The sequence below is a fragment of the Oncorhynchus kisutch genome, linkage group LG5, assembly GCF_002021735.2.
Source record: "Oncorhynchus kisutch isolate 150728-3 linkage group LG5, Okis_V2, whole genome shotgun sequence".
NCBI lineage: Eukaryota > Metazoa > Chordata > Actinopteri > Salmoniformes > Salmonidae > Oncorhynchus > Oncorhynchus kisutch.
The window spans coordinates 20,934,805-20,956,737 of record NC_034178.2 but is presented as its reverse complement, the minus strand read 5'-3'; the positions used below and the strand labels follow the sequence as shown (position 1 = coordinate 20,956,737).

Sequence of the window (21,933 nt, the reverse complement as noted above, 5' to 3'; positions counted from 1 at the left end):
TGATTATTGTCCAGTCATATGGTCAAGTGTTGCAAAGACAGACCTAGTTAAGCTGCAGCTGGTCCAGAACAGAGCGCACGACTTTCTCTTTATTGTCAGATGGCTAATATTAATACTATGCATGCCAGTCTCTCTTGGCTAAGTTGAGTAAAGACCACATTACTTCTTGTTTTTATAAGAAACATTAATTTCTTGGAAATTCCTAATTGTTTGCGTAGTCAACTGACACAGTACTGACACACACATTTACCCACCAGACATGCCACCAGGGGTCTTTTCACAGTCACCAGGTCCAGAACAAATTCAAAGAAACGTACAGTATTATACAGAGCCATGAGTGTATAGAACTTCGTTCTCATATAGAGCAAGTGAACAGCAAACCAAATAAACCTAATAAAGCAACACCATGTGACCTACTGGTTGTGTATTTACTTATTTTATTTCCCCTTTATTTAACCAGGTAGGCAAGTTGAGAACAAGTTCTCATTTGCAACTGCAACCTGGCCAAGATAAAGCACAGCAGTTCAACACATACAACAACAGAGTTACACATGGAGTAAAACAAAACAGTCAATAACAATAGAAAAAAAGAAAACAAAAAGTCTATATACAGTGTATGTACTGACATGTATGTGTAACTGATGCACGCACACACGTTAATGTTTTTGAAATGTAAATTGTAAAGTCTTTTGTCTGTCTTTTTCATAATGTGTCGGACCCCAGTAAGACATGCTGTCGCCATTGCCATGGGGTTAATGGGGATCTCAATAATCAAATCAGTCTCCCAAATTGTGAGTGAGGTATTTCAGACATAATTATGCACCATAGCGGTATTTTAAATATTCGTGCAGAATTAAACCGATGACACCATCGGTTGATTGAACCTGCTGTCCAATCTAAAAATGAACGGAGTCATGTTTTGTAGCAATTATTGTTGCATGTGTGTTTTGCCGATTGCACCATCACGCTAGCAGCGAGTAGATATGATTGCCCTTGTTCATTAGGAACATCGTTAAGACAAGTCTAATGGCTCTATCTGCCATGACATTACAGGCCATCTAGGTTGACTCATTTTCCATGGCTGTGTAAAGACTACAGCCTGACGGGAGCCCTACTTCCTTGTCCAATTGTGTTCCCACCCTCACTCAAAGTTAGGCTTTTCAAAAAGCTGGCGGTACTAGTTTTTACAGGGTCACGGGAGCTATGTTACTGTGCAATGTCTGTCTGAGATTGCTAAATAATTACAGTGGCTGCTTTTTCCAAGAAGAGTATACACTGAAGAAGAGTTGAGACAGTGAGAATAAGAATTGTGAGACCAGCAAGCAGCGGCCGCTACAACCGCCGCTCCTGAACCTGGGGAGCCACAGTCAGACGCCGACTGGTAGTGAGCACCTATGCGGGTTCTGTACAGCCACGCCAACAGAAGAGGAATGTCTGTGCTGCAACAAATTCGACCGCGGACTGTTCTTACTGGAGAAGTTCACTTCAGACACCATGGATCATGTGTGTGTGACAGACCATCGAAGTTTATACGCACAGATAGAGGGGTGCTGGAGACATTCTTCAGAACCTCCAAGATCAAGTGGCCGTGGCAGCCAACACAATTTGAACCAGGAGGGCAAATGACAAATGAGTAAGTGGCTTTGCTGTCAGATGGCTAGCAATATAAGCTCTCTTTTTACGAGTCAGTGTTGTTCAGTACAACTTTGATAGAGTCGGCCATAATGGGGCTTGCTAGTACCACAAGCCAAGCTAGCTAGCTTTGTTTGTTATACACAAAATGTACTACAGCCTAACTTTAAAGCTAGCGAGCAAGCTTAGCTAGTCCGGTAGCTAGCCTAGTTAGCCTCCAATATTTTGACGACTCATAACTAATAACGTAAACTCACTTTTGTACATCGCCTTGGTCCGTACAATTTACCTTCTTTTTGCGCCTAAAAAACGTAATACTTCCAGATCAACTGCAATATCAATACCATTGTAAAGTACAATTTCTCCCCTTTCAAACTAAATTAATGATGAGACCTTCATGATGCCCATCTCTGCATAATTCAAGGTGGCAATGATCTCCGCCGGGTCTTTTTTTATTTTTAAATGTCAGTTGGTGAGGGATGGCTACGAAGTTGAAATTCATTCAATTGAAATTAATTCACTAGGACCTAATCTACGGACTCTCAGCGCACTCGTTACAATAGGCTAGATGTTATATCATCCAGACAGTTCCCTTTTGAAACAACCTGGTTTAAATCTCCTCTCCCAGATGAACATCATGGCACTGGTCTTCGGGCTATAAAGAGAGAGAGGACCTTCTAAACCAGGGGTCTCAAACTCACGGCCTGCAGGTCAAAAGCAGACCGCAAGCCAATTTAAAGCGGCCCGTGGTTGGCCCTGGCTGTAAACCAAGGTCGTGGCTAAGGAAGCTAGTTTGGTTACAGGAGCAAAGAGATTAGCGAGCGGTTAAAGAGCACCCTGACCCAGCTGATGTACATCTCACCCTCATGGCTCATTCAGAAACATGGCCTATTTCTACAAGAGGAATGACGCTGGAGTTCAAGAGTCAGGGCTAATCATTGTTGGATTTTATTGCGCTTCTCTTTTTTAACTTCAAAAGAACAGTAGTTAACTAGTCAGTGTGTCTTTAAACATTGCATGTGACAGAGACTCATCCTAGAAAGACAAAGCCTTGAACTATAACATGGCCTTCCTTAAATGGACACTTAACTTTATTTCTATCGCTCTGACAGTGAGTCTTGGCTGTTGCTGGTGGGGTCATTTGCTGAAGCACGCCCGACCATTAGCTTCTTTTTCCAGAGAAGCGCTCCGTTTCAACGACCCTCAATTAATCCTTTTTAGGGCTAGGCAGGGAGCGAGAGATGTACACTGCCAAGAAGAATCATGGGACCAACAGACTAACCACGCTAGAGAGAAGACACAAAATGCAAGAAACAGTAAAAAAAGCACAGGGAAGGCAATAAGTATTCATTCAGTTCAGGCGTGATGGTGATCATATCAGCCGGCCTTGAGTTGTCAAACACCTTCGGACTTCAGAGGAGTTAGAATCCAGCATTGTGAGGGTTTGTGGGTTCAGGGTAGAGGTCTTCAACTTGGGCCCGTTCCAAAATGGACCTGGGGCTTTCCCACCCGGATCCGATATGCATAATTTAGAGATAGATAGACCCATTCCGAAAGGACCGGAGGACAACTAGACCCATTCCATTAAGACCTGGTAGGTTCTCGACCCGGTCCGATCAGAGTGAGGGAACCAGCAGAAAAGGAATTTAAGTGGATAATGCACGAGGGGGGAGAGGGGCCGTACTGTGAGCGATGCTGTAGCAGCAAAATGTGGAGAAATTAAAGTGGCGTGAATACTTTCTGAAGGCACTGTATGTTTGCCATCCCTCGCTCCAGACTAATATTTTCCCCTTGTGGCACTGGTGCCATAACTTTTTCAGTGGGTGGCACCAGCCCATGATTTGGTCACATCCCCACGCAATAGAAAACATTTATCATCTTATAAAGTAATTCACAGTGCTAGAGGTAATAGACTACTGAGACTGCATTCATAAAATAACATGTCTATGCAGGAATGCTTGATTCAAGATTGTGTTGCTTCCTAATCCAGTGATTGTCATTAATAGTTGGTTGTTATATTTTACTGAATTTTCTGAATATTGTTGTTTGTTCAATACAGATGAATTTGCCTACCTATTGTGCACTAATATCATAAGGTAATTTATTTGGGGCTAATAACCCTACCAGAGTAAGAGAAAACTCAAAACATATTAGCTAGATTGCTAACTTTAAACATAATACCCACTGCTGGTAGCTATGTATTGATCTAAAAGTAAGTTCAATGTGCTAAAAATTTTTTTTTTTAAATAAAGTTTTGGCTACCTAGGCCAGTGGATCCCAACTGATGGGCCTTGAGTGTTCAAAAAAATTATCAAAATGAGGAAAAGTTTTACGGCACACCTGAGATTCTCACTTCTAAATGTGACCTGTGGAATGCCCATGGAATTTTATCTTGGGAGCACTAGTGCTGGTCAGATAATACAGATGTAACCATGTTCCATTTAATGTATCGTTGTTTCAAGTCTAGTATGCTCAGGCTGTTACATTTATCATTTGAGGGGCGCGCATCACAAGCAAAGTCATTTGTATAATTTGACTTGGTCCGTGGAAATCATTAGCACAGGCAAGTCTGATTAAGCTTAGCCAGAGTCATTTACTTCTTATGGATCTAGGCTTAGCTACACCACAGCCTCTGCCATAGAAACAAACAGAGCATGGCTTTGGGTCTGTGGTTGTACCTTTCCAATGCAGAAAACCACTCGTCTGTAAAGACTTATTTTAACGGAGCTATATTTTCTTTCCGTATCTCAAAGCCGTATCAAATACACTATATATACAAAACTATGTGGACACCCCTTTTCCTTTCAACGTGGCACCGTCATATGATGCCACCTTTCCAACAAGTCAGTTCGTCAAATGTCTGCCCTGCTGGAGCTGTCCCAGTCAACTGAAAGTACGGCTATTGTAAAGTGGAAACATCTAGGTGCAACAACAGATCAGTCGCGTGGTAGGCCACACATGCTTTCTGGAGTGATGAATCACGCTTCACCATCTGGTAGTCCGAGGTCTTAGAGAAAATAAATGTTACGTGGTGGTACAAATATTCCAGAAGGGGGGCCCATTTCAAACGTAACCAGGATGTAAGTTATTGCAAAAAATTTAAAATACCTGCAATAATAGCTGGTATTTGACAATAAAACTGTTATGCAACAGATAAATGTATGACATTTGGTACAAACACCCCTCAGAGGATATGAACAAATCCTAGAAGCAGTGGTCATTGCAAACTTAACCAGGAAGCAGAATTCTAAATGGCCCTAGTCATGTTTAAAATAGCTCATTAAGTGACAATTTCATATAATACATAAGGTGTAAACCTTGAAGCGGCAATCAGAAGTTGGAACAAAGTGTCTTCCATGCCCGTTTCAGTAAAAAGCGGGATGGGGCTGGATGCAAGGACTGACCTTACATGATACAAAAATTTAAGTTTTAACAATGTTTTGAGGCTGTACTTTTACTTTGTTTGCAAACATTGGAGTAAAACAAGCTTATATTTTGGGTTATGATGGGGTATGACAGTTGAACTTGAAGCATCCATCAGTTTTATTCTCCAAGAATCAAAAATAGATGTAGCAGATTGATTAGTGGAGAAAAATACTTTGCGCCCTGGTTCACATGTTCTATCACAATGGCATAATGCAGTGCATGATAATCCAGCATCGTGGCATCGACCCTTCCGAAATCAGAGGGGCAACCTTTGGCAGCCTTTAGAGTTTCCTTAAAGATGTCCAGGAACAAACTGTTTTAGCCCCTCCAAATATTTCTGGTGAAGGTGGATTCTATGGTTTTCAGACTTGTTGACCAAATGCTTGTTTGGTACACTGCTCGGTTTGAATGTTGCAGCAGTGCAGCCTGTGTTGTGGGGAGGGATGGGGCGTGTTCTCCATTGAGAATGGCCTCTTGGAGAAGAGATACTTTCTCAAATAATTGACAATGTGAAAGTGGACAAAATCCAGACCAAGGGGTTGCAATGGTTCAGCTGCACAAAGGCAGTAACCTCTCGAAATAACTTCCATGCCTTTAACCTCTTATGACTAGGGGGCAGTATTTCAAGTTTTGGAAAAATAACGTTCCCAAAGTAAACAGGCTATTTCTCGGGACAAGATGCTAGAATATGCATATAATTGACAGCATAGGATAGAAAACTCAAAAGTTTCCAAAACTGTAAAAATATTGTCTGTCAGTATAACAGAACTGATATTGCAGGCGAAAGCCTGAGAAAAATCCAATCAGGAAGTGAATCTTATTTTGAAACCTCTGCGTTCCTATGCCTCCCTATTGAGCATTGAAAGGGATATCAACCAGATTCCTTTTTCTATGGCTTCCCTAATGTGTCTACAGTCACAAGACATAGTTTCAGGCTTTTATTTTGAAAAATTAGCGTGAACGACAACATTGCATCAGTGGTCAGCTGGTGGCTCTCTGAGTGCTTTGTGCGTAATAGACAAAGGCGGCCATTGCTCCTCTCACTCCTACTAAGAAGCCAATTGTCCCGGTTGATATATTATCGAATAGATATTTGAAAAACACCTTGAGGATTGATTATTAAAAAAATTGCCATGTTTGTCGATATTATGGATCTAATTTGGAATATTTTTCGGCATTTGTTATTTACCAAATACTTATTTTCCACCATATTTTGCAAATAAATTCATTAATAATCCTACAATGTGATTTTCTGGATTTCTTTTTTCTCATTTTGTCTGTCATAGTTGAAGTGTACCTATGCTGAAAATTACAGGCCTCATCTTTTTAAGTGGGAGAACTTGCACAATTGGTGGTTGACTAAATACTTTTTTTGCCCCACTGTACATATGAGATGAGTAATGCAAGATATGTAAACATTATTAAAGTGACATTATTAGTGACTAGTGTTCCATTTATTAAAGTGGCCAATGATATCAAGTCTGTAGGTAGGCAGCTGCCTCCCTCCCTTAACAAAAGCTGTTTTTCAATCTCTCTGTCCCAGCTTTCATGCACCTGTACTGACCTCACCTTATGGATGGAAGCAGGGTATACAGGTAGTGGCTCAGGTGGTTGTTGTCCTTGATGATCTTCTTGCCCTTCCTGTGTGATCGGTGTTGTAGGTTTCCTGGGGGGGCAGGTGGTTTACCCCCGGTGATGCATTGTGCAGACCGCATCACCCTCTGGAGAGCCCTGTGGTTGTGGGCAATGCAGTTGCTGTACCAGGCGGTGATACAGCCCGACAAGACGCTCTCAATGGTGCACCTGTAAAAGCGTGAGGGTTTTCGGTAACAAGTCACATTTTTTCAGCCTCCTGAGGTTGAAGAGGGGCTGTTGCGCCTTCTTCAGCATACTGTGTGCATGGACCATTTCAGTTTGCCGGTGATATGTACACGAGGAACTTAAAACTTTCCCCCTTCTCCACTACTGTCCCGTTGATGTGGATAGGGGGGTGCTCCCTTTGCTGTTTCCTGAAGTAAACAATCATCTCTTTTGTTGACATTGAGAGGTTACTTTCCTGACACCACACGCCAAGGGCCCTCACCTCCTCCCTGTAGGCTGTCTCGTTGTTGTTGGTAATCAAGCCTACCACTGTAGTGTCGTCTGCAAACTTGATGATTGAGTTGGAGGCGTGCATAGCCACGCAGTCGTGGGTAAACAGGGAGTACAGGAGAGGGCTGAGAACGCACCCTTGTGGGTCCCCAGTGTTGAGGATCAGCGGAGTGGAGATTGTTTCCTACCTTCACCACCTGAAGTGGCCCGTCAGGAAGTCCAGGACCCAGTTGCATAAGGTGGGGTTGAGACCACGGGTCTCAAGCTTAATGATGAGTTGAGAGTACTATGGTGTTGAATGCTGAGCTGTAGTCAATGAACAGCATTCTTAGATAGGTATTAATCTTATCCAGATGGGATAGGGCAGTGTGCAGTGTGATGGCGATTGCGTCGTTTGTGGACCTATTGGGGTGGTAAGCAAAATGGAGTGGGTCTAGGGTGTCAGGTAAGGTAGAGGTGATATGATCCTTGACTAGTCTCTCAAAGCACTTCATGATGACAGAAGTGAGTGCTATAGGGCAAAAGTCATTTAGTTCAGTTACCTTGGCCACCATTGTTCCTGTCCCAAGAAAGCTATCTTGAAGCATGTGGGGACAGCAGACTGAGATAGGGATTGATTGAATATGTCCATAATCACACCAGCCAGCTGGTCTGAGCATGCACTGGAGACGAGGCTAGGATCGGCAGCCTTGCGAGGGTTAACACGTTTAAATGTTATACTCATGTCGGCCAAGGAGAGGCCACAGTCTTTGGTAGCGAGCTGTGTTGTTGTCACTGCATTGTCCTCAAAGCGTGCAAAGAAGTTGTTTAATTTGTCTGGGAGCATGATGTCAATGTCCACGACAGGGCTGGTTTTCTTTTCGTAATCCATGATTGTCTGTAGACCCTGCCACAAACGTCTTGTGTTTGAGCCGTTGAATTGCATCTCCACTTTGTCTCTATACTGATGCATTGCCTTGCGGAGGGAATAACTGCACAGTTAGTATTCAGCCATGTTTCCGGTCGCCTTGCCATGATTAAATGCGGTGGTGCGTGCTTTCAGTTATGCGCAAATGCTGCCATCAATCCAGTTTCTGGATAGGGAAGGTTTTAATAGTCACTGTGGGTACAACATCTCCTATACACTTCCTTATAAACTCGCTCACCGAGTCAGTGTATACATCAATGTTATTGTCTGAGGCTACCCAAAACATATGGATTGAAGCAATCTTGAAGCAATCTTGAAGCGTGGAATTTGATTGGTCAGACCAGTGTTGGATAGACCTAAGCACGGACGCTTCCGGTTTTAGTTTCTGCCTATAGGATGGGAGCAACAAGATGGAGTCATGGTCAGATTTTCCAAAAGGAGGGCGGGGGAGGGCCTTGTATGCATCGCTTTGGAAAAGTCGTAATACTGGTAAGTGCTGACATCCAATAGTTCTTCCCGGCTGCATGTAATAACACTTACGGTTTTCTGGGCTAACAATGTATGAAACAATACATAAAAAACATTGTACAGTTTCCTAAGCACTTGAAGCAAAGTTTTTTCAACTGGTGCTCAGGTTAAGCATTTACGGTGCCAGGGTGCCAAAGACTAATGTTTCAACACAGCCCAAAATCTCTAGTTCTTTGTTCAATAGACAAAAATCGTTATTCTGTCAAATTCAAGAACAATGTTCTAGAATTTGTTGTAGCATATTGTAAAAGCCTATATTAGAATGACCATCTCCAGTTAAAAGTAATTCTGTAAATTACCAATGTTCTCAATAAATTAGCTAGATAATGTACTATTCACACCCTCACATTTTGTTGTGTTACAGCCTGAATTAAAAATTAAATTGCTAATCAAATCTTTTTTGAAACGTTGAAAGAGTCAATAAGTCTTCAACACCTTTCTTATGGAAAGCCTAAATAAGTTCAGGAGTAAAAATGTGCTTAGCAAGTCCCACAAGTGGTATGGACTCACTCTGTATGCAATAGTGTTAAACATGATTTTTGAATGACTACCTCATCTCTGTACACCACACATATAATTATCTGTAAGGTCCTTCAGTTGAGCAGTGAATTTCAAACACAGAATCAATCACAAACACCAGGGATGTTTTCCAACACCTCGCAAAAAATGGTATCTACTGGTAGATTGGCAAAAAAAAAGCTGAAATGGAGTATCCCTTTGAGTTTGGTGAAGTAATTAATTACACTTTGGATGGTGTATCAAGACACTACAAAGATACAGGCATCCTTCCAAACTCAGTTGCCGGAGAGGAAGGAAACCGCTCTGGGATTTCACCATGTGGCCAATGGTGACTTTAAAACAGTTAGAGTTTAATGGCTATGATAGGAGAAAACTGAGGATGGATCAATTTAATCCATTTTGAATTCAGGCCGTAACACAACAAAATGTGGAATAAGTCAAGTGGTATGAATACTTTCTGAAGGCACTAACATCTAGGCATTTTTTATTTAAGCTTGATAACATATTTTTAACATAATCCATTTGTTAAGGTGATTCATGTAGTAGTTAAAAACATGTTTTTGAATGGTTTACATGTAGATGTTTGGTGTTGTAAGGCCATTTTTGCTACTTTATGCAGGTTTACTTATGGAATATAAATGGTACATTGATAAATACTGGTCCATTAGTCACAAATACACAAGATTTGTATTGTATATGGCAACAAATTCAACAGTAATATCACCTTTCCAAAATCGGATTCAGTATCGGCGGCCATATTGGAGAATGTAAAAAGCAAAATGAGTTGCGTGCCAGTTTTGGGCACCTCTTCTAATATCAATTAATACATTACAAAGAGAAGCACTACAAAATGTGATGCTTTAATACACTACGTAACAGTTTCTTCACTTTTTGACACTAAGGCCCCAGAATACAGTTTGACCAAATCATGGTTTTAGTAGCCAAAAATATTTGGAAGTTTGGAGTGAGATTAGCTTGTAGAATGTGCAGCTCGTATCTATGCAACCAATACAAACTTTACTCGCTCAGCCAAGTCACACAGTTAATAAAATGTGACTAAATGGTCGCAGTCTGGAGCCCTGGGTATCCATATATTCATATGCTAGTACTGCTTTGCGATACCAATATCTTTCTCAGTCGTCATGGTGTCAACACTTGAGGAATGAACAAAGACTTCAATTCTCAAAGAAGACTGAAGCTCAATTCATAGTTCAGATCTGCAGATCTGCGATAGTCATGACATCATTACTGGCTATGCATTTAAAAGTCATAACGGGGAGGTGGATTATCGTGTTTAAGCTTTTTGCTAACTAACAAGGTAAGATTGTTGTTATTGTCATAGAATTTTACATCTGGGAAAAATGTATTTATCTTTACAGCCTCTCACTACGGAGACCTCAGCTAGAGCTACACAACCATAACCTGGCTGAAACGATACCATGTACGGAAGAGGAACATTGAAGGTGTGGTGAGATGGATTGGCAAAGAGGGGCACCGTAACAGCTGCGGGTGTGGACAAACCACATTGTCTCCTTTCACAAAACCAGCTGTGTTAAGGTAACCTGAACCTCGATAATGACTATTCCACTGCTGAGAATCACACTTTCTATTTAGGTGTAATCCCCCCGCCCAAACACTTAGGCCACATTGCCAAGGGTGTTGTCTCTTATCTGGGAGAGAGTGTCACATCACACATTACTTAGAGAGTTAGAAACAGACACCCTTACCTTTCTTAACCTTCTTCTGCAGCTTGATTGTATCTGAGGATTTCTTCTTTATGTCTGCTCTGGCCTTCTTGTATTCTGCATTGGGAAGCAATGAGGAGATTATGTCTCAGTGAACTGAGTCGGATAACTCAGACTTGTCATAATTGTATGTATGTATGCCTATTTGTGTATGTACGGTCTCCTACCTTTGGCATGGTCCTTGTCCAACTGACTGGCCACCTTCTTCCACTCCTCAATCTTCAGCTCCAGGGGGTTGATCAGGGTATCTGTTAGTGCCCTACAGTGGAAGCCAATAGACCAGCCGTTACATTACAGTGAAAAATACAGAATCTTATACAGACTGGTTGATACGATACAACTTCTGAATCATCAATGGAAACAAAGCGGAGCTTTTTTCAGGTCGATGACCGATCCATCTACGTAATTGTTATTGATAGGCGGGTGGTCATAAACTAGATAAACCAGGTCATCAAAATTAAACACCAAAAGCAATTAGACTGAGCATAGTCTCAGGTAGGCGGTGAACTCCTATCTTCACATTCCCGACATAACTCTATGTCATGAAGCCTGAGCTGATCAGCCATGACAGGTTAGCACACAATGAGTTTAAACTTGTGAGATGGCACTGTTAACACTTTCACATCACTGCGTCCAACACACAGGGTGACTGGTGAAAACTAGGCCAAGCTGATGACGATAAGAAATCTTAGTAATACATTTTATAGGTTAAATCAGAAGTCTGTTTCCCTTCCCTCTACTGTCTAACGGCCTATTCAGAGCTGAGCCCCTATCTGGGTTGGGCCTATGTACAGTAAGGTCAATGGGATCATTGGGATTTTGGTGTCAGTCCTTGTTAATTTCAACTGAGGCTGGGCGGTCAATGAGTTGACATTGTGTAATCCATTCAAATAAAGACAATTAACCATGTCTGATGGAAATTAGAGGGAGAAATAAGAAAATATGGAACGAGACACTGCCAGGACTTACACCAAAACCTAAATCTGCAACAGTGTTCAAAACTTTCACTTCAGGTGTAGTGAGCCTCGTTAAATAAAAAATAAAATGAAGAGTGAAAAAGAAAAGCTAGCAAATTATCCTAAAGTAGCAGCTCAGAAGAGGGGGAAAGTAGGCTGCAGCCTGGGCAAGCGTATAGGCACACCCTTTTCACAGTACCATCTTGACCCGAACCATACTCTGCTGGCTCTGATATTTTATTTTCACATTGTCAATTCCGGGCATGGTTCCAGCAACTATGGTTAATGTGTAATCAGGCCAGCTCAGCAGAGCTTGGCCCGGCTTAGTACCGTGCAAACAGTACCAGAGCAACAATCCAATCTCTCATCCATCCACAGCCAAAGTACCATTATAGCCATGTCTCAGGCTTCGAGAGAGCACTGGCTGTAGTACAATCAATTCTCAGGGTGAGAATGTTAATTTGTCTGTCTCATCAGTGCACTGAGAGCAACAGAAGGGACCCTAAGCAGAGCCTGAATGGATTTGCTGGGGCTGAAGTATGTAGGGGAAATTGGGTTCAGGATAGAAGGGGAGCGTGAGACGAGCCTGCTGTTATCCACTTGGGCTTTAATTGCAGAGTTAGCCAGGGTCATAATCCTAGAAAGGGACAGCGCGCTGTGGTTTCTGGAGGAATGCCCGATATAGTGCCTTCAGAAAGTATTCACACTCCCCTGATTTTTTTAATTTAATGTGTTACAGCCAGAGTTTAAAATGGATTTAAATGAGATGTCATCACTGGCCCACACACACACACTATCTTCATATGTTCAAGGTGGAATTATGTCGTTTTTTTATTAAATGTTTTGAGGCAATAAAATAAGTATTGAACCCCTTTCTTATGGCAAGCCTAAATAAGTGCAGGAGTAAAAATGTGCAATAGTGTTTAACATAACTTTTGAATGACTACCTCATATCTCTGTACCCCACACATGTAAAGCCTTTCAGTTGAGCAGTGAATTTCTAACACAGTTTCAACCACAAAGACCAGGGAGTTTTTCCCAATGCCTCACAAAGAAGGGCATCCATTGGTAGATAAAAAAAATTAAAAGCAGGCATTAAATATCTCTGAGCACAGTGAAGTTAATTACACTGGATGGTATGCATCAATACACCCAGTTACTACAAAGATACAGGCGTCCTTCCTAACTCAGTTGCCAGAGGAAGTGCTTTATTCGCATGACGTTTTAGATGTCCAAGAGAGAATTACATGGCTAAGTTGAGAGACAAGGAAGCCCAGCTAGCTTAGCTAGGCTAGCTAGCCTATAGCCTCAAACGGAGGATGCTAACAAACATTTTCAACGCTGCAGGATTTGAGTTAATTTTGCTTTATGACAATGTGGAAAGCCTGAACTTTCAATGTAGCAACTGTTTGCTTTCAGAGGACTATAGGGGCGAAGTAGCTACTCTTAGCAAAAAAAAGTTAAACAACAGAAAAGCTAACCAACCAGATTCAATTTTAGCTAGCTAACATTAGGCTCTAACTAGAAAAGTGAACAGCTCTGGGATACGAATAATAACGTCAGCTAGGGAGCCAGCCAGCTAACGTTAGCTAGCTAGCTAACAGTACACGCCAGCTTAAGGCATATAGCTTGCTAGCTTGGTAAACAACATTTAAGATCACACACACACACACACACACACACACACACACACGTCACCTAACGTTAGCTAATGAATGGCTCTGGGAAAAGAATAACATCAGCTAGCTCGCTAACAGTGGGGCGGCAGGGTAGCCTAGTGGTTGGACTAGTAACCGGAATGTTGCAAGTTCAAACCCCTGAGCTGACAAGGTACAAATCTGTCGTTCTGCCCCCGAACAGGCAGTTAACCCACTGTTCCTAGGCCGTCATTGAAAATAAGAATTTGTTCTTAACTGACTTGCCTGGTTGAATAAAGGTTAAAAAAATATATATATATATTATTTTTTTTAAACAGTACATGTTAGCTTAAAATGAAACCACTGTCAAAATAGAAATGTGTAATATCTGAAAATGTAGCTAGCTAACGCTGGAATATCATCATGTATGATGGACACGTCTCCCTATCAGGAATGCCATACCACGGTTGCCCTTAGTTTGAAGATGTTATCCGGAGACAGGTGTTTTCTCCATCTCTTTAGCTATCGTACTCCAAATCCACTGATTTCAAAACTTGATCCTCCAGAAAGTGGAGAGCAACACTTACGCAGCTCCACTACACAATGCATAAAAAAAGCTGTGTTCGACAAACTAAGCTCAGGTGCATCCTGTTCACACTGATTATCCTTGATGTTTCTACAATTTGATTGGCATCTACCTGTGCTAAATTTATTTGATTGGACATGATTTGGAAAAGCAGACACCTGTCTATAAGGCCCCACAGTTGACAGTGCATGTCAGAGCAAAAACCAAGCCATGAGGTCAAATAAATAGTCCATAGCGCTCCAAGACAGGATTGTGTTGAGGCACAAATTTGGGAAAGGGTACCAAAACATTTCAGCAGCATTGAAGGTCCCAAAGAACAGTGGCCTCCATCATTCTTAAATCAGCCAAACTGAGCAATCGGGGGAGAAGGGCCTTGGTCAGGGAGGTGACAAAGAACGTGATGGTCACTCAGACAGAGCTCTAGAGTTCCTCTGTGTAGATGGGAGAACCTTCCAGAAGGGCAACCATCTCTGCAGAACTACACCAAATCAGGCCTTTATGGTAGAGTGGCCAGACAGAAGCCACTCCTCAGTAAAAAAAGGCACATGGCAGCCCACTTAGTTCTCCAAAATGCACCTAAAGACTCTCAGACCATGAAAAACAAGATTCTCTGGTCTAATGAAACCAAGATGGAGGTCTTTGGCCTGAATGCATATGTCTGGAGGAAACTTGGCACCATCCCTACTGTGAAGCATGATGGCGGCAGAATCATGCAGTGGGGATATTTTTCAGGGATAGGGACTGGGAGACAAGTCAGGATGAAGGTAAAGATGAATGGCACAAAGCACAAAGTGATCCTCAGACTGGGGCAAAAGTTCACCTTCCAACATAACAATGACCATAAGCACACAGCCAAGACAATGCAGGAGTGGCTTCGGGACAAGTCTCTGAATGTCCATGAGTGGCCCAGCCAGAGCCTGGACTTGAAGCCGATCTAACATCTCTGGAGGGACCTGAAAATAGCTGTGCAGCAGCACTCCCCCTCCAACCTGACAGAGCTTGAGAGGATCTGCAGGGAACAATGGGAGAAACTCATGTGCCAAAATTGCAGTGTCATACCCAAGAAGACTCAAGGCTATAATCACTGCCAAAAGAGCTTCAACAAAGTCATGAATAAAGGGTCTGAATACTTATACCAGTCAAAAGTCTGGACACACCTACTCCTTCAAGGGTTTTTCTTTATTTTTACTATTTTCTACATTAATAGAATAATAGTGAATACATCAAAACTATGAAATAACACATATGGAATCATGTAGTAAGCAAAAAAGTGTTAAAATATACAGTTGTTTTGTTTTTCTACAAAGTAGCTACTCTTTGCCTTGACGGCTTTGAAACTCTTGGCATTCTCTCAACCAGCTTCACCTGGAATGCTTTTCCAACTGTCTTGAAGGAGTTTGCGCACATGCTGAGCACTTGTTGGCTGCTTTTCCTTCCCTCTGCAGTTCAACTCATCCCAAACCACCTCAATTGGCTTGAGGTTGGGTGATTGTGGAGGCCGGGTGATTGTGGAGGCCAGGTCATCTGATGTAGCACTCCATCACTCTCCTTGGTCAAATAGCCCTTACGCAGCCTGGAAGTGTGTTTTGGGTCATTGTCCTGTTGAAAAACAAATGAGTGGGACTAAGCCCAAACCAGATCGGATGGCATATCGCTGCAGAATGCTGTGGTAGCCATGCTGGTTAATTGTGCCTTGAATTTTAAAAAATACTCATTTTAGTGTCACCAGCAAAGCAGCCCCAGACCATCACACCACCTCCTCCATGCTCCATGGTGGGAACCACACATGGAGAGATCATCCATTCTCCTACACTGTGTCTCAAAGACACTACAGTTGGAGCCTCAAATTTGGACTAATCAGACCAAAAGGGCAGATTTCCACCTGTCTAATGTCCATTGCTTGTGTTTCTTGGCCCAAGCAAGTCTCTTCTTATTATTGGTGTCCAATAATAAGTTGTGTAGTGCTTTCTTTGCAGCAATTCGACCATGAAGGCCTGAATCACGCATTCTCCTCTGAACTGTTGATGTGTCTGTTACTTGAACTTTGTGAAGCATTTATTTGGGCTGCAATCTGAGGTGCAGTTAAATAATGAACGTATCCTCTGCAGCAGAGGTAACTCTGGGTCTTCCTTGCATGTGGCGGTCATCAAGAGAACCAGTTTCATCATAGCGCTGGATGGCTTATGTGACTGCACTTTGAGAAACATTCAAAGTTCTTGACATTTTCCGGACTGACTGACCTTCATGTCTTAAAGAAATGATGGCCTGTCGTTTCTCTTTGCCTATTTGAGCTGTTCTTGCCATAATATGGACTTTAACCAAATAGGGCTATATTGTGTACCACCCCTACCTTGTCACAACACAACATTTTTTGAAAAATAACTAAGTAAGCATTTCACTGTTAGTCTGCAGCTGTTTGTCTACGAAGCATGTGACAAATACAATTTGATTTGGTCTGAAATGTTAAAGATGGCACTATTACGCACTAAACGCATATGAAAGATCTCAAACAAATAGGAAACTGACATTGGAGGTGTTTTGCTTTGCCCCAAGACTGTTTTTAATACCCAATCAATGTCTTCCAGAAACCATGATTCACAGTTCCATCACTTACGTGGTGAAGAGCTTCAGTTTGGACTCGATGCTTCTGTGCCTCATGCACATTCTCGTCAAGGCTGAGCCAATCTCTTTTGTCGCCCCTGGAAAACAATGGAACAAAAGACAATAAACCTATCAATTATTAACAAACCTTGACAACAACAATGCCATATCACAAGTGTGTTGAAGCAAGGAAAGCTAAGCATGGACTCAAATGACAAACCCATTTAAGAAGAATCCACAGCTTTTTCTATGCCATCATGGTCTTACAAAAGCTTCAAATGTTTATTTGCAACGTGCACAGGATACAACAGTGAGAGATCTTTCCCAACAAGGCAGCGATGATGATAATCAAAATAAAAAGATACTGTGATAATAAAACATAAAAACCACACAGGAACTATAACGCGATTTAGAAACACGAGAATGAAAGTATATACAGGTCAATGCCTGTACCTTATTCAATGTGAAGGGGTACCAGAATGGTTGAGGTGGGTTTATACATTTAGGTGGGTTTATAAGTGACTGGTAGTAGGATCTAACTGTAAACAGAGCTGAAAAGTGAATGGTAGCAGGAGTATAAAAAGACTTTGTTAATTAATGTCAGGGCTCTAAAAGAGCTACAATTTTACTTGAAAATGTGTCTAAATATACACACACAGTTGAAGTCAGAAGTTTACATACACGTAGGTTGGAGTCAATAAACTCGTTTTTCAACCACCACACACATTTCTTGTTAACAAACTATAGTTTTGGCAAGTCGGTAAGGACATCTACTTTGCGCATGACACAATCCTGCAGGTGAAGAAGCTGGATATGGAGATCCTGGGCTGGTGCGGTTCAATATAGTCTACAATTATTAGGCCGATTGGACGTACTGCCAAATTCTCTAAAATGACCTTGGCAGAAAAATGAACATTCAATTCTCTGGCAACAGCTCTGCCAATTGCACACTACCTCAAAATTTGAGACATCTGTGGCATTGTGTTGTGTGACAAAACTACACATTTTAGAGTGGCCTTACACTGTCCCCAGCACAAGGTGCACCTGTGTAATGATCATGCCATTTAAACCAGCTTCTTGATATTCCATACCCGTCAGGTGGATGGATAGTCCTGGCAAAGGAGAAATGCTCACTAAACAAGGAAAAAAATATATTGTGCACAACATTTGAGAAAAATAAGCTTTTAGTTCTTATGGAACATTTCTAGGATCTTCTATTTCAGCTCATTAAACATGGGACCGACACTTTACATGTTACCTTTTATATTTTTTGTTCAGTGTATATTCTGCCCTATGGGACAAACAAAAATCTATTTCCTTAAACCACTGCTGAGATATAGATGGTCACACTGCAAATTGAACATCAAATTATGACATCGTATGTCTTCCTTGCATCATTAGGATGAGTCCAGTTTAATGATGAAAGCAAGCAACCCTGTTGTCAGTTTTCATTGCAGCAGCATCAGGTCCCCCTCTAGACTACTCATTAGGAGGTTAAAGACTCCAGCTATTAACTCCATCAACCATATGTTTTTTTGACAGCTACATAAAAGAAAAATAAGAGGCTTGAGTGAGTGACAGACTTTCACTTCAATTGCTTGTCATATCAAGCTTAGACTTTCTGGACATCATTATCTAAGATATCCATTGAAGAAATCAGACAAATGGATGCTGCAAATAAAATGTGGTCCTGCTAACCCAACTGTTGCAGGCTAGATAAGTCTGGAAGCGGTCCACTGCAGCACTTAAAATACATTGGGTAAAATGGCACATCAAACATTTCACAGCGCCAGATCTATTTCTGCAGGGGGCTGTTGTGATGTGATTTCTCTCGCTCTATACACAGGACCCAGTGTGGCTTATCCAGCCCAGCCCTAAACCCCAGAGCCCTTGACCTGTGCCTCTAACAAATAGGCCATTGTAGCATCCGGTCACTGAATACAGAGCACTTCCTATGAGACGGCCCAGCTCACCAAGCTGAAAGAGAAGATAATACCCCTTTCTGTGATAGATGTGTGTGTGTGTGTGTGTGTGTGTGTGTGTGTGTGTGTGTGTGAGTGAGATGAGGGACAAGGCAAGAGGACAGCAATTCTCCACAATCCCGAGTGGTGATATTCCTCCCTCCACCCTACCCTGGGCAGGACTGTGTCCATAGAAATAGAATTTTGAAAGTTATACATTTTGAAAACTTGATTGCTGACATGCAAAACATTTTTGGGACAATAACAATGGAATAATGAAACAAATACCAGAAGACAGTTTTGGTGTGGAATTAGCTTTTAAAAGGGGAACGGACAGCATTTTAACTACTTTGCAGATATGAAAGAAACAGAATCATAATATCAGTCAAAAATATCAAAATCCCTGTTTGTGCTTCAAAACCAACTTCATAAGAAGTTTTAAAAATAGGTTCTATTTGACTCAACATTCCATGATGTATAGTAAGGCATTGTTGGCAGAATAGATGGATGCTGTTCAATGCATGATTAATATAATTCACCAATACATTTCTTGGTAGTCCAAAATATATTGCTATCAGGTCATTTACGGCTTGGCCTGGTTCATTGCTGCCTCCACCCAATAGGGATGGCACGGTTTCAGTGTCAATGTTTTTAACAAAAACAAACAACTATTTAAAGTCTGGGAATGTCAATACAATGAAACTAGCAAGGGCAATAATCACAAGACTGTCATAGCATGGCTAATAGGCAAGCACACACATAATGAGTCAACAGTTGAGTCATCTACTTTATGAAATTGCAGCCTGATGCACACGCATCAGTGAATTCAACTTAACTTGCACTACTTTCGTGTGTCCCGTTTACAGCGCGCAATGGAAGGAAAGTGGACAGACATGCCACTGCTAGTTAGGCTACTAAAACGTTGCAGTCTGGCTTTTATAGCTTTACAAGGAATAACCCCAAAACAAAACACCATGCAAAGGAGAAACATGTAGGTCTAATGCAGCAATATTTGCGCAGTAGCCTAGGCTGGCTACTCAACGACAACATGTTGAGTGCACCATACAGCAATGCTGCATTCAACCGCACTGGTGACCCATTCAGTGCAACAAAAAACATATTTTTTTAATTATTTGGATACTTTTTGATTAGGGTTGCAGCATATTATGCACATCTGCAAGCATAGCAGCAAAGGATGGACAAATATGATCTATTTTGTTTTAATATTTTAATGCTACATACACAGCATCCTATGTACAGATGTGAACAGAGTCATTTTTCTAAAACAATGGCCAGTTTGGGTCACAGTTGCAAATATTTTTGTAAAAACAAAGGCTGTGTCTGGCCAGCGAATTCCTTGTGTTTTTTCAATATGACACTCCTGGGCTAGAGTATCTTTGTTGCTAGCTCTTTATTTAGCAAGCTAAAAACACAGAGCAGAACGTTAGCTAGCTGCTGCGGGATGTCATTTGTTTTTGACTACAGATGCTAGCTAACCAAATGAAACGTGCAAGACATTTGAATCGCTTCGCTAACTAGCTGTGCTGAACAGTCAGCATATCTCAGAAGTCAATCAAATGGTTTTGGCATCGATCAAATGGGTGGGCAGGCATGATCCCATTCAGTTGTCAAAACGTGGGTTGGGACTGAACAAGTTTGAGAGAGTTTATCTAATGTCCCCTAGTTAGATTTTACCTCGTCTGGCTAGCATTAGCTGTTGATGTGCATAGGCAACAGAGAGAGAGTTTGTTTGATCAATAGGACTGTGGAGTAGGTGAACGTTGGGAGCCGGCTCGCATATAAGAGCCAAATAAATGTTTTTAAATATATATATATAAAGATATGAATAATCAAAATATTTAAACGAGTAGAATTAACAAACCAATGAACCAAAAGATGCGTGAGGGAGGGCCGAGCCAACTCACTCACAGTCACACACTTAGCAGACGAGGAGAGGAAGGACAGCTGTGAAAACAGTAGCATTTGGATGCATTTTAATAATGTAGACAATGTTAGAGCACAGTGTAGAATCTCTTACATGTCACTTCATTGAAGATTTTTTTATGTCTAGGTGTCTTCTGGACTGCTTTGAGCTAAGCGACAGACACCTCAGAGAACTTGGCAGAGGAACTGTTGAGTGGCAAGTAGATGGAAAAGTGGTCTGTTGTGTTAGCGACAATGCAGCTAACAATCAAAGCCACGAAAATGTTAAAATGGACCCATCATCCATGTCTTGCCCACACAATCAACCTGATCATAAGAGATGCTCTGAATGTGATGAAGCCCACTGTGGACAATGTGAAAGCAGCTGTGGAATACTTCCAAAGGAGCAAAGTAGGTGCTGAAAAACTCAAGTCTACACAACGCCGGATGGGGATGCCTGAGCTGAGGCCTAAACAAGACTGCACTACAAGGTGGAATTCAACATTTTATATGTTGAAGCGGTTTCTTGAGTCAAAAGGATGCCATCATCTCTACCCTGGCCATTGTCAATGGACCTGTTGATGCTTTGACCCAAGAGGAATGGGAGGTGGAGGTGTGCAGTTCTGGAACCCTTTGAGCAGGTCACTGTGGAGATCAGTGGAGAGAGTTACAGTAAGCAGTTATTACTACATCATTATTTAATCCAGTATTATATATGTATATGAGCAGTGATGAGAATGAAGCATCAGTCGACAAAACATGAACCTGAATTAATAAGTTACTGTTCTCTCTTTTCAGCTATGCGACAGCCTAAAAAATTATACTCATGTGCAAGGGTCTGCAGCGAATCATAGCCAGCCGACAGAGAAGCAAATGTAACCACAGGACATGTGACAGAGTTGATGGACACCCTGTTCATCAACGGACAGGAAGTTACACAGAATGGAATATAATCACGTGCTATCAGAAACCGCTGCACTTGACCCCAGGTTTAAGAAGTTAGCCTTCAGTGATGCCAGAGCGATTGATGAGACTCTTGAAGAATAAACTCAGAGGCAGGGAGGGACAGCCCCAGCAGTCATCTGGCTCAGGCACCAGGAAGAAGAGGGATCAGATGGAGTAGAAGCACCAGCAGTAGTGCCACAAACATCTGCTGTTTGGATGCTGTTTGAAGAGAGAGCAACTGGGGAGCATGAAGGAATCCCTCAGTAGATGCTATAAATGGAGGTCCGATCCTATTTGGAGGAGTCCCTCCAAAGATCTGCAGCTCCTCTGAGCTGGTGGAAGAACAAGGCCTCTGTCTACCCACGGCTTACCAAAGTCATGTCAGGGAGACTCTGCATAGTGGCCACATCCATTCCCTCTGAGGGTCTTCTCGAAAACAGGACAAATAATTACTGGAGAGAAGAAACTGCATCAGC

The 21,933-nt window shown here is 41.8% G+C and overlaps 1 protein-coding gene across 6 annotated transcripts in view; it reads right to left on the bottom strand.

The window, feature by feature from the left end:
- The window catches only part of LOC109890755 (protein MTSS 2), a 116,926-nt gene that overhangs the window by 41,070 nt on the left and 53,923 nt on the right, over positions 1–21,933 (bottom strand). For all 6 annotated transcript variants that reach the window (XM_031824655.1, XM_031824654.1, XM_031824656.1 and 3 more), the window contains exons 4-6: positions 16,642–16,726; positions 11,016–11,107; positions 10,831–10,905 (exon numbers count right to left, since the gene is read on the bottom strand). In XM_031824655.1, the coding sequence (XP_031680515.1) occupies positions 10,831–10,905; positions 11,016–11,107; positions 16,642–16,726 (252 nt within the window). The remainder of the gene's footprint in view (positions 1–10,830; positions 10,906–11,015; positions 11,108–16,641; positions 16,727–21,933) is intronic.